At 35.9% G+C, this 15,932-nt stretch overlaps 2 protein-coding genes across 4 annotated transcripts in view; one reads left to right on the top strand and one right to left on the bottom strand.

Annotated features, from left to right (window-relative positions):
• The first annotated feature begins 1,675 nt into the window (after positions 1-1,675).
• Positions 1,676-9,836, top strand: LOC145307428 (uncharacterized). The gene is made up of 8 exons (XM_080149871.1): positions 1,676-1,809; positions 2,557-2,655; positions 3,627-3,673; positions 4,989-5,096; positions 6,497-6,655; positions 7,002-7,080; positions 8,118-8,220; positions 9,153-9,836. Exons 2-8 carry the CDS (start codon positions 2,557-2,559, stop codon positions 9,260-9,262), a joined length of 705 nt encoding a protein of 234 aa, XP_080005997.1. The 5' UTR covers positions 1,676-1,809; the 3' UTR covers positions 9,263-9,836.
• A 3,313-nt stretch (positions 9,837-13,149) lies between these two features.
• The window catches only part of LOC145307178 (uncharacterized), a 25,649-nt gene continuing 22,866 nt past the window's right edge, over positions 13,150-15,932 (bottom strand). For all 3 annotated transcript variants that reach the window (XM_080149536.1, XM_080149534.1, XM_080149535.1), the window contains 2 exons: positions 14,910-14,994; positions 13,150-14,262 (listed from right to left, as the gene is read on the bottom strand). In XM_080149536.1, coding sequence (XP_080005662.1) covers positions 14,177-14,262; positions 14,910-14,994 — 171 coding nt within the window. In that variant the 3' untranslated portion in view covers positions 13,150-14,176. The remainder of the gene's footprint in view (positions 14,263-14,909; positions 14,995-15,932) is intronic.

The raw sequence follows: 15,932 nt of genomic DNA, 5'->3' as shown, positions 1-15,932 counted from the left end.
CACTTTTGTTAAATTTTGATTGGTTGATTCATTAAGTGTTCAAACACTTATCGTTATCTACAGAAGGGGTGATTTTGTGTATCATCACATTAGGGATGTACATCAATTTATCGGCCATTGTCTTATCCCTTTAGATCTCTGTAACACTTATCTTTTTATATAAAAATGAAGATGCTCAACTAAACTGTTAGTCTTCAGATAACATGAAGTTTGGTAAGAAGTTCTTTTTTATTTAGTTTTTTAGTTTAATTCTTTTTTATAAGAATAAGTTACAGGATGTTTGTCTGTTTGTTTGTTTGTATGTCTGTCTGTCTTTTTGTCCTTCTGTTTGTCTGTCTGTTTGTCTGTCTGACTGATTGTCTGTCTGACTGATTGTCTATCTGTCTGTTTGTCTTTTTGTTTGTCTGTCTGTCTGTTTGTCTGTATGTTTGTCTGTCTGTTTGTCTGTCTGTTTGTCTGTCTGTTTGTCTGTCTGATTGTTTGTCTGTCTGTTTGTATGTCTGTTTGTCTGTCTGACAGATTGTCTGTCTGACTGATTGTCTGTCTGTTTGTCTTTTTGTCTGTCTGTTTGTCTTTTTGTTTGTCTGTCTGTCTGTTTGTCTGTATGTTTGTCTGTCTGTTTGTCTGCTGTTTGTCTGTCTGACTGATTGTCTGTCTGACAGATTGTCTGTCTGTCTATCTTATTTGTCTGTCTGTTTGTTTGTCTGTTTGTCTTTTTGTTTGTCTGTCTGTCTGTCTATCTGTTTGTATATTTTTTGTCTGTATGTTTGACTGTCTGTCTGTTTGTTTGTTAGACTGTCTGTCTGTTTGTTTGTTTGTCTGTCTGTATATTTGTTTGTCTATATGTTTGTCTGTCTGGTTGTTTGTCAGTCTAATTTTTCTGTCTCTTTAACTGTCTTTTTGTTTGTCTATTTGTCTGTCTGTCTGTCCATCAGTTAATACATAAAGTTATAGGGGAAATGTTATTTTCTAGGCTTATATTTTTTTCTTTTTTATGACCAAAGAACATTCATAAGTGACTTTGTCCGTCCGTCTATCAATAATTTTTTGTGCTTCACTTCTTTATAGATGTTGTCATTCTTGTTATCATAAATTATTATAAATAACTAGCGGCTCTAGGGGGCCTTGGGTAGAAGGGAGGAATTAATCCCCTATTTTCGATCGTAGTTTGAAAAAGAAAAAGTTAATATGGACCTCTTTTATTGAGCAGTTTGCTCATCAAGTTGGAGGGGAGGGGATGAGGGAAATCTTTATTTTAACAGCTGCAAGCATCACTTTATTAATATACTGAAATTCTGATGCAATCTCCAAGAAATAATATATCCATTAATGCTACTAAGGACTTGTTTAAATGTTTACAAAGGTTTCGTGATTTTTTGTTTGTAAATATACACTATATGTAATTCAATTTCTTTTCAGCAATGGATTTATTATTACTTGGATCTTACACCAGATTTTCATGTTCTATACTAAAGTAAACTCTTTAGCGGGTTAAATAACTATCTCCCCCATCCTCTTCCCTCCTACTGGATGAACAAACTGCTCAATAAAAGAGGTCTATATTAACTTTTTCTTTTTAAAACTACAATTGAAAATAGGTAAGATATTGCAACCTAAATTTACGACAATTTTTCTCCTGTCATAATATCCACCTATATTTTTACATCCATTTTTTCAGCACTGTTTCTCGCCCTCGTGGAGGTGTTGAGCGCCCCAATCCTGGCCAAAAACCTGGGCCCCATTGATGTGGATGGAGCTGGCCAACAGGTCTACCTGGTGGCTCCAGACTGGGCTGTTGGAAATGTCCAGGTTAGCATCGGTTCTTAGTAATACGTGTCAGTGGAATGCTGTCTATAATACGATGCTATAAAAAAAATATAGCACTCAGGGATAAGACAATGGCCGTTAAATTTATGTACATCCCTAATGATGAAAAACAAAATTACCCTATATGTAGAATAAAACTAGTGGTTGAAACGTTTGAACACTCATCCCAATACACGATTCAATAAAATTCACTAAAGTCCCCAAAGTTGTTAAGCCAATGAATAAGAAAACGTTATTATAAAACTTGGGGACTAGTGTAATAAACAGCCAATTGTCCCCCTCTCTCTCTCTCTCTGCAGCAGGTATAGCTCGTTTTTGTCGATCATGATAGTGGAACTTTTGAATCTCGGCATTAAACCAACACATCATAACTTAAGACAATAATAGTTATTTCTCACATTGTATTATAAACAGCTTTCCGCAGATATAAAATGTACAATTATAAGATTAAAACCAGAGATGCCAAAGACATGGGCTAAAAAAACTGGTTGTAGTCTTTTGATGTAAATTTTTATATTTGTAGAAAATTGGATATATTGCGATGCTAGACATAGTTTTTTGGTATGAATGAGAACTGGTTCTAATTCACCTGATATTAATCGGTTTCGAATGAGTACAAGAATAAGTATTATCATATTTCAAATGTATGTATTCTAGTATTATAATTGTAATTCATACATTTTTTTAAAAATACAAAAAAATTAAGTATTTATTTTCATAATATTTCAGATGCAAGGATCCAGTGGTTTCACCCTGAACGGAGGTGGTCGTGTTTACTTTGCTGTCAAGCCTAATGATGACTTTAGTGATCCCGGCATGTATTGGCAGGTATGTCTGTCTGTCTGTCTGTTGGTTTGTCTATCTAGTTCTTTGTCTGTCTGTATGTCTAGTACTCTGTTTGTCTGTATGTATGTCTGTAGGTCAGTCTGTCTTTCTGTCAGTCTGTCTTTCTATCAGTCTGTTTGTCTGTCTGTCTGTATGTATGTCTGTCCATATGTATGTCTGTAGGTCAGTCTGTCTGTCTGTATATCTTGTACTAAGTCTGTCTGTCTGCCTAATGATGACTTCAGTGATCCCGGCATGTATTGGCAGGTATATCTGTCTGTCTGTCAGTCTTTCTGTCTAGTATTTTGTCTGTCTGTCTGTCTAGTACTCTGTCTGTCTGTCTATCTGCCTAATGATGACTTCAGTGATCCCGGCATGTATTGGCAGGTATGTATGTCTGTCTGTTTGACAACCTCTACATCTGCCCCCCAAATATTATTTTTGATTTATTTTGCTTGTTTGTTATACATTATTCCTGAAAGCTTTTATGATCCAAATTTTGGATCAACTGAAGATTGATTGCCTATTTCTTCCCTAATTTCCGAAGTTCTACAGCAAAACCTATTTTCAGCTAAACTGGTCAAAGAAAAGAGATATAATGTATAAACGATTTATACATTCAAAATTTTAATTTGTCAAATTTAGATTTTATTTGAAAGTTTGAAGCTTTTTTAGCTAGTAGTAAATATTGATATGAGGAAACTAGGGTTGGGCCGGATATCCGGTCTGGCCGGTTATCCGGCCGGATATCCGGCCATTTTCAATATCTGGCCGGATACCAGATATCAAAACTATCCAGTTACATGATATCCAGCTAATTTTTTATGCCGGATATCCAGTAATTTGCCAGATATCGAACTTTGGCCGGATATCCGGCATTATAAATCAGCCGGATATCCGGTATACGGCCCAACCCTAGAGGAAACTATGTTCACAATCGGAAACTCAAATTCAGCTGACCAAATTGTGTTTAGACTCCTCTGGATGGTTACCATTTCTCCTACACTCTGGACCTTAGCAAGTAAGATATATAAATAGATAGATAGATAGATAGATAGAAAGATAGATAGATAGATAGATAGATAGATAGATAGATAGATAGATAGATAGATAGACAGACAGACAGACAGACAGACAGATAGATAGAAAGACAGACAGACAGACAGACAGACAGACAGACAGACAGACAGACAGACAGACAGATAGATAGATAGACAGACAGACAGACAGACAGACAGACAGATAGATAGATAGACATACAGACAGACAGACTCCCCTGGATGGTTACCATTTCTCCTACACTTTGGACCTTAGCAAGTAAGTCAGATCATCATTTCAACCGGAATAAAACCAGTTCTGAGCCATTACTGAAAAATCATAATTTATACGCTCAGGTATTTCAAGGGATAAGACAATGGATAATAAATTGATATACATTTGCGGAATCTATTTCACAAAATCTGTAGTAAATTCTTATACTAAAGTAACAAGTAATATTTGTCTGTGTGTTTGTGTGTTTGTACCAAAGGATCTTGATAACCGCTGAACCAATCAGGTTCTCTTTAACAGGGTAGCTTTTCATAGGTCTTGGGAAGATTTATAACTGTTTTCCTGGGGTTGGGACACCCCCAACCCCCCAAAAAATTAAAAAAATACTCCCCCACTAAAAAAAATTAAATTTTTTTTTACTAAAATAAAAAATGATGGGGATGGGGGCACTCTACAACCCAGCTAGCTACTTTAATGGCATGATTAAGGTCATACAAAGAATTTGCGCATATGTAGATATTGCAAAAGGATTAATTCATAACAGTTCTAATAATATGCTACAGGCCTGGTTACTTTAATGACACATGTTTGTTAATAAATGCTCAAATCAAATAGCCCCACTTTTTTTGCAATTTTGAATATTCCCCTACCTGTACACATTTTCTACGTTTATGTTCCATTTGCAGAATATATTTCTATAGTAAATCATAATTAACTCATTCTTGTATTCATTTAAAACCGATTAATATCCGTTGGATTAGAACTGAGCTGGATCTTTAAATCATTTCAATGGTGATCTAAACCACCCCGCGCGAAATTTCAGCCAATTACAGCGGCGCATTAGATCACCATTGAAATGATTTAAAAATCCAGCTCTGGTTCTAATTAGTATGAAAAAAACTATGACTAGCATCATATTATAACCAGTTTTCTACAGATATAAAAATTGTACAATTACAAGATTTTTTAGCCCTTGCCTTTGGCAACTTGGGGCTAAAGAACTGAAATTGTATATCCGCAGAAAGCTATTTATAATACAATGCGAGAAATAACTATTTGTCTTCAAGTGTTGGATGTCACTGCAATGCTGCTGGTTACTTTATTGACATGCCTGGACCAGGTGCTGGTGATGGTGGAGACTGGTACTGTGACGCTAACTTTGTCAATAACCAATGGTAAGTGTATTAATTACTAGATGGTACGCCCCTAGCCTCTAGGGGCTTTGTCCCAAGAGGTAATTAATGAAAAAAATTAAGTACCTCTTTAGATGCCCCCACTTTACCACTAATTTTAAATAATTTTAAAAAAATTAAGTACCTGTGGAGAAAGAAGCAACCTCTCTACCACTAATTTTAAATAATTTAAAAAAAATAATCGGTGGGGGGGGATTTTTTCAATTTTTGAGGGTGTTGGAGGTGTCCCACCCTCCAAGAAAATAGCTTAAAACCACCACAGGACCAATAGGTGAATGCTCTGAAGAGTAGAATCCGATTGGTTCAGTGGTTACCAAGATCTCAAGGGACAGACATACAGACAGACAGACAGACAGACAGACATCGTTCTACTTTGTAGATAACCATGCTTGGTATTATTGTAATTGGTACTGAGTCTGCTTGCTTTTTGGGAGGTCCGAGTCCAAACCAAACTTAGTCAAACTAAAGACTTTAAAATTGATACCTACTGCTGCTATGTCAAGCGTGGAGAAGAAAGGGAAATGGATTAACCCATTAACAGGTCCAATTTATTACCATGCACTGCACTGTTTGGACTTCCAAACAAAGGCTATGCAGTCAAATGATTGATTTTCTATTGAGTGACTCAATACCCATCAGACAATGCAAGGTGTGTAGAGCATTCGCTTGTCGTCAAGAAGGTGATAGGTTCGAATCACGGTCCAACACCGCATCATAACTAAAGACTTTAAAAATGGTTCCTACTGCTGCTATGTCAGGTGCATGACATAAATTGTTAGAGAAGGAGGAATGCCTTGGCCCAAAATCAAGCGCAACTCACTGCCATGCACATTAGGACATATCAGACAAAGGTCGTGCAATCAAAGGGTTTTCTGACGGGCAAATGGATGCTTTACACCGCAATCATAGGGCTTAGGGCTGACAACCCTATCCTATATCCATAAAAAAGGCACATTGTTACAGAAACACTGACAAATTGTCATCGGCCTATGCGCCCCCTGTGGAGTGAAAATGGCTTGTTACTGGTTGTTGTTTTTTACAGGTGCCCTGAGTATGACACCCTGGAGTCAAACAAGTACACGGCCGCTGGTACCTTGCATAATAATTATGAAATATCTTTGTGTCAGGTGCCCTGATTATGAGACCCAGGAATTAGACAAGTAAACCATCGCTGGTACTGTGTATAATCCTTACGAAATATATTTATGTATGGTATCCTGATTATGATACTCTGGAGTCCATCTAGTACACCGTTGCTGGTACCTTGCATAATACTTATGAAATATCTTTGTGTCAGGTTTCCTGAGTATGACACCCTGGAGTCCAACAAGTACACTGCCGCTGGTACCTTGCATAATACTTATGAAATATATTTGTGCTAGGTGCCCCGAGTATGACACCCTGGAGTCCAACAAGTACACTGTAGCTGGTACCTTGCACAAGTGCAACGGCGGAGATGGATACTGGTCTGACTGTGACCGTGGCGGATGCCAGAACAATGCCTTCTACGTGGACTCCAGCATGTTCTGCCCAGAGGACAGGTATCCTGTGTTCTTATGCCTCAATAACGGCTAGAGGCATCTAGAGGCAGTGGAGATGGGGGGGGGGGGGCAAGAGAAGTAGACACCCCCCTTTTTAATTGTTGTTTTGATAAAGGTAAGATAGGATAATGGTGTTAGTCTCCACCTAAATTCATCTCAGAGCTAAAAAATTGTTTTTAAGTTTATAATTGTACATTTTAAATCCGCGGAAAGCTGTTTATAATACGATACAAAAAAAGAATACTATAACATTGTATTATAGACAGATTCCCGCGGACATTATGCGGATAGTAGGGCTGAGAACCGGTTCTTGTCCAGCAGATATTTAACGGTTTTGTGTTTTCAGATGCAAGATCAACACCAACAAGCCTTTCCTAGTTTCTCACTACCAGGATGGAAACCAGGCCAACATCTGGATGCAACAGGTGCGTGTGGGTCTGCTTACCAAACTTAAAATACCAACAATGAAATTAATTCGGAAAAAAAATACGAGACAGCGTAAAGTGGCACCAAAAAATGACATCATATAATAAAATAACCAATGAGAGGCCAGTATAGATTTTACCACTGGTGAATTACAGTGTATACTGGCCTCTAATTGGTCAATTTTATTGTATGATGTCATATTTTTGGTGCCACTTTAAGTTGTCTCAACAATCACGAATCCTATTGGGGGGGGCAAAATTTACAACCTCTTTATCTGCCCTCTAATTTATTTCACTTGTTGGCTATACCTTATTATTGAGTGATTGTGTGATATTGCTGCGCTACATAGAAGTATTTTTCTATAGATTTTCTACCTAGTTTTCATATTATTTAGTATATCTTTCAATTTTCCTTGAAATAGAACAATGTATCAAATTTCTGTTTACTTGGGCTTGTAAAGAAACTATGTTAGTGACTTAGTTCATAAAAGGAAAATTACTTATTACATGATCGAACATATGATAAGTTAATGGACTTAGTATTAGGAATTAGTATATCTATAATACAAAGTAAAGCAATTTCTGCCTGTCTGTCTATCTGTCTGCGCATCTGAATCTTAAGATAATGGTAACCACTGAACTAATTGGGCTCTACCTTTCAAAGAATTTAGCAACTGGTCCTGCAGTAGTTTTGAGCTATTTTTTTGGGGGTTGGAACAAAAAAATTCTTTGGAAATGTGACAAATTGTTCCAGAGAGTAACTACATGAAAAGAACATTTTGATAATATCTTCAGCTTTGCCCCAAGAGGCTAGGGGTAAAGCCACTAGTATGTTAACACAAAATATTTTGGATCATTGAAAGAAAACAAAGTAGCAGGTTTTGTCATATTTTCACAGTAGCATTTCTCCTATTTCTAGCCCAGTGGGGCAATCATTAACATTAACCTAACCTAACCTAAAATAACCTATCAAAAGCTACTGTGAAAATATTGCAACACTCGCTACTTCCTTTTCATAATCCAATATTTTTATCTAGGATGGCAAAGAGGCAAGCTTTGATTTCTGTTCTGACAGTGGTTACTGCAGCGCCATGGCCCAGTCCTACCCCGGTGGAATGGTCTTTGGAGCTTCTCTGTGGGGTAAACTTCTTTTTAGTTCATTTATGCTCCACCAGGTGTCTCAAATCCATTTATCTATCTATCTGTCTGTCTGTGTTTCTATTTGTTTATCGGTCTATTTGTCTATCTATCTATCTTACTGTTTGTCTGTGATGGTCTTTGGAGCTTCTCTTTGGGGTAAACTTTTTAGTTCATTTATGCTCCACCAGGTGGCTTAAATCTATTTATCTATCTATCTGTCTGTCTGTCTGTCTATCGATCTATCTATCTATTTAGCTATCAATCTATCTGTCTGTGTTTCTATTTGTTTATCGGTCTATTTGTCTATCTATCTATCTTACTGTCTGTCTGTCATGGTCTTTGGAGCTTCTCTTTGTGGTAAACTTCTTTTTAGTTCATTTATGCTCCACCAGGTGTCTCAAATAAACGTGTTATCTATCTATCTATCTGTCTCTATGTCTGACCCCGATAGTATGGTCTTTGGAGCTTCTCTTTGGGGTAAACTTTTTAGTTCATTTATGCTCCACCAGGTGTCTCAAATCTATTTATCTATCTGTCTGTATGTCTGTTTATCTATACATCAATCTATCTATCTATCTATCTATCTATCTGTTTGTCTGTATGTCTGTCTGTCTGTCTGTCTTTCTGTCTTATTGTCTGTGTGTCTGTCTTTCTGTCTTATTGTCTGTGTGTCTGTCAGTCTGTCTATCTATCTTACTATCTATCTATCTATCTCTCTCTATCTATCTATCTCTCTATCCAACTATCTATCTATCCTTCTATCTGTCTGTCTGTCTATATGTCCGCCTGTCTGTCATTCTGTCTTAATGTCTGTGTGTCTGTCTGTCTGTCTATCTATCTATCTATCTATCTATCTATCTATCTATCTATCTATCTATCTATCTATCTTTCTATCTATCTATCTATCTATCTATCTATCTATCTATGGCTAGGAGGTGGAGGAATCAACATGGACTGGCTGGATGGTATGACCGGCTGCTGGGGCGAGTGTAACCTGGCCGGCTCCTCTGTCAAATTCTCTGGATTCAACCTCTGGAAGTAAACACCCCAGCCTCCAGAAAATGGGATAACTTATCATCCATTGTCACATCCCTTAAGATCCAAATGTTGCATTACTCGTTGCATCAAAATGTCCAACAAACATGAAACAGCATAAATCGTCTAATGAAAATTGATGTCATACAATACAAATGACCAATGATAGGCCAGTATGCATTGTAATTGACCAATGGTAGCCCAGTATTCATTGTAAATGACCAATGAGAGGCCAGAAAACATTGCAATTGACCAATGATAGGCCAGAATGCATTGTAATTGACCAATATGGTAGCCCAGTATTCATTAAAAATGATTAATGAGAGGCCAGAAAACATTGCAATTGACCAATGATAGGCCAGTATGCATTGTAATTGGCCAATGGAAGGCTAGTATACAATTTGCCATTGGTTATGTATACTGGCCTATCATTGGCATTTGTATTGTAAGGCGTCATTTTTTAGTTGGATACTATACGCTGTTTAAACCAACACAAATTGTTTTGTAAAATAAAAGTTTTATTGCAATTATGTTACTTAATATTTTGTTATTAAAGCAATAAATTTATTTTGTTTTAGAAATTGTTTTATTATTAGCTGTTGATGTAGAATATAGTAAACAAGGATGACAACATCCATAAAAACGAAGCACTGAAACGGTTGGACAAACGGACATTAACACTTGTATAGTGTCAGAACTGAATAACTAGAGTAAAAATGTATAAGAGTTGAAGAAAAATTGTAAGTAAATTTGTTGAAAGACTGCTTGATACAGGTTAATGTTTATGGACATACTTACATTTTTAGGACTTGATTATAGAGTTGCTTCGCTTATAATATTATACTTTGTTGTCCCAGGAATCAATATACCAAAATGCAGATCTATCGGAAGAATAGATCACTTTAAATTTGTTGTTAAAAAAGTAAAAAAAATCAACATGTTTGAAATGGTCTACGGACATTCTCATATTGATTATAGAGTTAATGCTACGCTTTCTAAATTGTACCTAACTATTACAGAAATCATCCTGCAGAGTTTGAAATCGATAGAACAAATCTAACATGCCTAAATTAACGAAAAAAGCTATCCGTCACGGACGGACGGACGTACGGACCGACCATAATTATAGAAAAGCTTCGCTTTTAAAATAGTCATTTATTTAGGTTGCATTTATTGGTCGAGCCGTTTATCCAGTAGGAGGAGGAAAGAGGTTGGGGTAAAAGAGGGGGATGGGGGAGATCGTTATTTTAGCCCGCTACAGAGTTCACTTTATTATAGAACATGAAAATCTGGTGTACGATCCAAGTAATTATACATACATACATTTTATTATGAGTCTTTTTAAAAGCGAATCTTTTCTATAATTAGGGTCGGTCCGTCCGTCCGTCCGAGACAGATAGCTTTTTTTGTTAATTTAGGCATGTTAGAATTGTCCTATCGATTTCAAACTTTGCATGGTGATTCCTGTAGTAGTTGGGTACGATTTAGAAAGCGTAGCAACTCTATAATCATTACCTTAAAGTCCGTACGTCCATTTTAAACATGTTGATTTTTTACTTTTTTGGCAACAAATTTTTGTATGTTAAAATTATCCGATTCATCTGATTTTTTGTATACTGATTCCTATTACAACAAGGTATAATGTTATAAGCGAAGCATCTCTATTATCAAGTCCCAAAACGTTTATAAACAGTAACATGTATTTAATCAGTTTTGCATCAAATTTACTTATAATTTTGTATAGACATGTGCATTAATATTCAGTTTATTCAGTTCTGACACTTAACAAGTGTTAATGTTTGTTTGTCCTTCCATTTCAGAGCTTCCCTTTTATGGATGTTGTCATCCTTGTTTATACTGGAAGGCAGGGACCACTAGTTTATTACACTAGTCCCCAAAGTCTTGTAATATATATCGCATAGCTTAACAACCTTGGAGACTTTTATTTAATTTTGATTGTATGCTTTATTTAGTCGAGTATTTGAACATTTCAACCTCTAATTGTAATCTACAGAAGGGGTAATTTTGTGTATCACCATTGGGGATGAACATCAATTTATCGGTCATTGTTTTATCCCTTTAGATCCTTGCTGTAAAGATCTAAACAAGAATGACAATAATCCTAAAAGCTAAGCTCACAAATGAAATATGATTATATCCATCAAAAAATAAAATTTAAATTTTTAGATTTGGTTTGTTTTGTTGATAGAGATAATCTAGAAACACACTCTCTAAATCAGCCAATATGAAAACAGTGGAGGAACAACCCGGTCATATTATTGGTTAGAAGATAGATAGATAGATAGATAGATAGATAGATAGATAGATAGATAGATAGATAAGATAGATAGACAGACAGACAGACAGACAGACGGAAGACAGACGGACGGACGGACGGACGGACAGACAGACAGACAGGAAAACAGTGGGGTAACTACCGGGTTCTGGGAGGACCTAATCGGTTCAGCGGTTAGCAAGATCCTTCTGTACAGACACACAGACATCCTGTTACATTTATATACTTGGCCACTTATGGATGTTGCCTAACCAGTTTTGTTTTATTACTAGCGGCCACGCCCCTAGAGGCCTCTAGGGACACGAAAAATTGTCTATTTTAAAATCAGCTATTTACCAAAAATATTCTTTTCGCCGATAAATGGTGTTAGTTATGTTTTATAGAAAATTGCAAAATGTCCGCAGGGCGGCGTTTTTTTTTATTTTTGTCAATTTCTCTTTGGAGGGTGGTGGTACCCTCCCCCAAAATAGTTATAATATTCCCGGGACATATGAGAAGCTACCCTGTTAAGGAGAACCCGATCGGTTAAGCAGTTAGCGAGATCTTTCGTTACAAACAAACAAACAAACAGACAGACAGACACCGTTCTATTTTGAATTATAGATAGATTAACAATAAATTTTATAATACTTTATTTAATTTTTACTTTAATTGCAAGAATTTGACAATTTAATTATACTATTATAAATGTTTTAAGTAGGGTTAAGCCAGATAACCGGCCGGATATTGAAACTATCCGGATACATAATATCCGGCTGATTTTTTATGCCGGCTATCCGGCTGCCCTGCCGGATATCTGTTAATTTGCCGGATATTCAGCCAGAACCGGATATCTGGGATAATAAATAAGCCGGATATCCGGTATCCGGCCAAAAAAGTATCCGGCACAGCCGCACAACCCTTGTTTTAAGGAAGGAATATTTAACAATTCAAATTGAATACGAAAATTTTAACACCCCTTACGATTTTGAAATTAAGGGGGGTGTAATACAGACAATTTATTGTTAGGGGGGAGAGTTGAATACACCCCCCCCCCTCTACATATTCAACATACTCAAAAATCGAAGCTTTTATAGAAAAAATGACGTCATACAATACAAATGACCAATGATAGGCCAATACACAGACTGAATTACTAATGGCAGGCCAGTATATATTTAAATTGACCAATGGCAGGCCAGTATACATTTTAATTGACCAATGACAGGTCAGTATATATCTTAATTGACCAATGGCAGGCCAGTATACATTTTAATTGACCAATGGCAGGCCAGTATACATTTTAATTGACCAATGGCAGGCCAGTATGCATTTAAATTGACTAATGGAATTGCAGTATATATCTTAATTGACCAATGGCAGGCCAGTATATATTTTAAATTGACCAATGACAGGCCAGTTTACATTTCAATTGACCAATAACAGGCCAGTATACATTTCAATTGACCAATGGCAGGCCAGTAAACATTTTATGCCAATGTATATCTAATTGACCATTGGCAGGCCAGTATGCATTTAAATTGACCAATAGCAGGCCAGTATGACGTCATTTTTTATAGGCACTATAAAATGGTAAAATGAGTAGGGGGGGGGGGGGGTGACCCCAATTGAGGAGGGTATAATTTCTTTGTCAGGGGGTGGGTAAAGTCCCTTTCGTGGCAACGCCCCTGAAGGGGCGATTCGTCGTATTTTCAAAATGACTTTTGATAGGTTATTTTAGGTTAGGTTAGGTTATATTGGGTTAGGTGATTGCAGGGGCTAGAAATAGGAGAAAAGCTACTGTGAAAATAAAGAAATGCCACGAAAGGGACTATACCCAAAAAATCAATAAGGAATTTTACAAAATTTTGCCAATCAAAGAAGATGATTAAAGTTCCTCAACAGATTATGACGTCATACGATAAAATAACCAATGAGAGGCCAGGATAAATTTTACCATTGCAGGTCAATTACAGTGTATACTGGCCTCTCATTGGCTATTCTATCGTATGACGTCATAATCTGTGTAGGTACTTTAATCATCTTCCAATCAAACATTTATATGAACATTATTAAGACATTATGTATTGGCATGGCTTCGAAACCGATAAATATCCGCTGGATTAGAACCGGTTCTAGCCATACTGAAAATGATGTATCGTATCGTATTACAGGCAATTTTCTACAAATATCAAAATGTAGCAAAAAGTTTTGTTAGCCCTTCGGCAACAGATCTATAGTATAGATGTATGTACAGACAACTACCTCCCTTCCTTTTTCAAAGACCTTTTCCGTCTGCTTCTAAATTATTTTCTGCTACTTGGTGTATAAGCGACACCATTGGTTGATTTTCAATGACCTTATAGAAAGGTTGCACAAGGTGGTTGCGATGAGGAGATACAGTTATTTAACCCTTTCTCCCTCTAGTGTTTTACTCTAATCCTAACAAAACTGGTTTTAATCTTATAACTTTACATTTTTATATCCGCGTAAAACTGTCTATAATACGATGCGATATAAAACTATTCTTCATGATACTTCTCCCGAGAGGGAGGGAGGGGACATTGGACTGTAAATTATACTGGTACCCAAAGTTTTAAAATCACTGGTACCCAAAGTTTTAAAATCACTGGTACCCAAAGTTTTTTACAGTTTTTCCGAGTCAATTTCCACAAACAACTGTGTCTGTCCGCTGGGCTTCCGCTGCTTCAAACTCAAAGATTTCCGCAATCCTGAAACATTAATCCGTTGAATATCCGCTGGATTAGAACCGGTTCTCAGTCATACTATCCGCGTAATATCCGCGGAAAGCTGACTATAAAACTCAAAAATTAGAAATCATATAGTCAGGGGGGGAGGGGGACATTGGGTTGTTTATTACACTAGTCCCCAAATTTTTTACTATAACGTTTTCTTATTCGTTGGCTGAACAACTTTGAGGACAATTTTGATAGGTTGGTTCATTAAGTTGGGTGTTTAAAACGTTTCATCCACTAATTGTATATCATCTTTTACTAATTCTATCGGCCATTGTCTTATCCCTTTAGATCCCTGAAGGCACGAAGCGCGCTGAAAATATTGCAAGCTCTGCAGAAAGAGAGAGAGATGACAATGAATTGTTTATTACACTAGTCCCCAAAGTATTATGATAGCGCTTTCGAATTCGTTGGCTTAACAACTTTGAGGACTTTAATTGAATTTGATTGGTTGGTTCATTAAGTTGGGTGTGACTGTCCCTACGCGTATACGTTTCATCCACTAATTTTAATCTCTATAAGGGGTAATTTTTTATATCATAATTTGGGATGTACATAAATTTATCGGCAATTGTCTTATCTCTTTAGATCCTTGCTTGCATGAAGCGCACTAAAAAAATCACCTGAAAATCTGGTTTTGGCGGTTCGAGGGGAGACGTTGGAACCCCCCTCCTCAATAAGAAGTCCCCCACCACCGTTTCCACCCCCCTGAATAGCAAATACATAGATAGATAGCAAATAGATTGCAAATAAATTGCAAATAGAAAGCAAAAAGATAGCAAATAGATAGTAAAAAGATAGCAAATAGATAGTAAAAAGATTGCTAGATAGCAAATAAATAGTAAATAGATAGTAAATAAATAGCTAGATAGCTAGATAGCAAATAGATAGTAAATAGATATTAAAATGTTAGTTAATAGATAGTAAATAGATAGTAAACAGATAGCAAGAAAGCAAATAGATAGCAAATTAGATAGTAAATAGATAGCAAATATATAGCGAATAGATAGCAAATAGGTAGCTAGATAGCAAATAGATAAAAAGATAGATAGATAGGTAAAAAGATAGAAAGATGATAGATATATGAATATATAGATAGATAGATAGATATAAAGAAAGATTATAGATAGATAGATTAAAAGATACATGGATATATAGATAGTTAGATAGATGATAGATAGATAAATATATATATAGAGAGAGATAGATAGATATATAGATAGATAGATAGATAGATAGATAGATAGATAGATAGATAGATAGATAGATAGATAGATAGATAGATAGATAGATAGATAGATAGATAGATAGATAGATAGATAGATAGATAGATAGATAGATAGATAGATAGATAGATAGATAGATAGATAGATAGATAGATAGATAGATAGATAGATAGATAGATAGATAGATAGATAGATAGATAGATAGATAGATAGATAGATAGATAGATAGATAGATAGATAGATAGATAGATAGATAGATAGATAGATAGATAGATAGATAGATAGATAGATAGATAGATATATAGATAGATAGATAGATAGATAGATAGATAGATAGATATATGAATATGTAGATATATGGATAGATAGATAGATAGATAGATAGATAGATAGATAGATAGATAGATAGATAGATAGATA

Source organism: Acartia tonsa, chromosome 15, assembly GCF_053477335.1.
Source record: "Acartia tonsa isolate MP-2025a chromosome 15, ASM5347733v1, whole genome shotgun sequence".
Lineage (NCBI taxonomy): Eukaryota > Metazoa > Arthropoda > Copepoda > Calanoida > Acartiidae > Acartia > Acartia tonsa.
The sequence above is the reverse complement of the archived record's forward strand: the minus strand, read 5'-3'. Positions and strand labels throughout refer to the sequence as shown.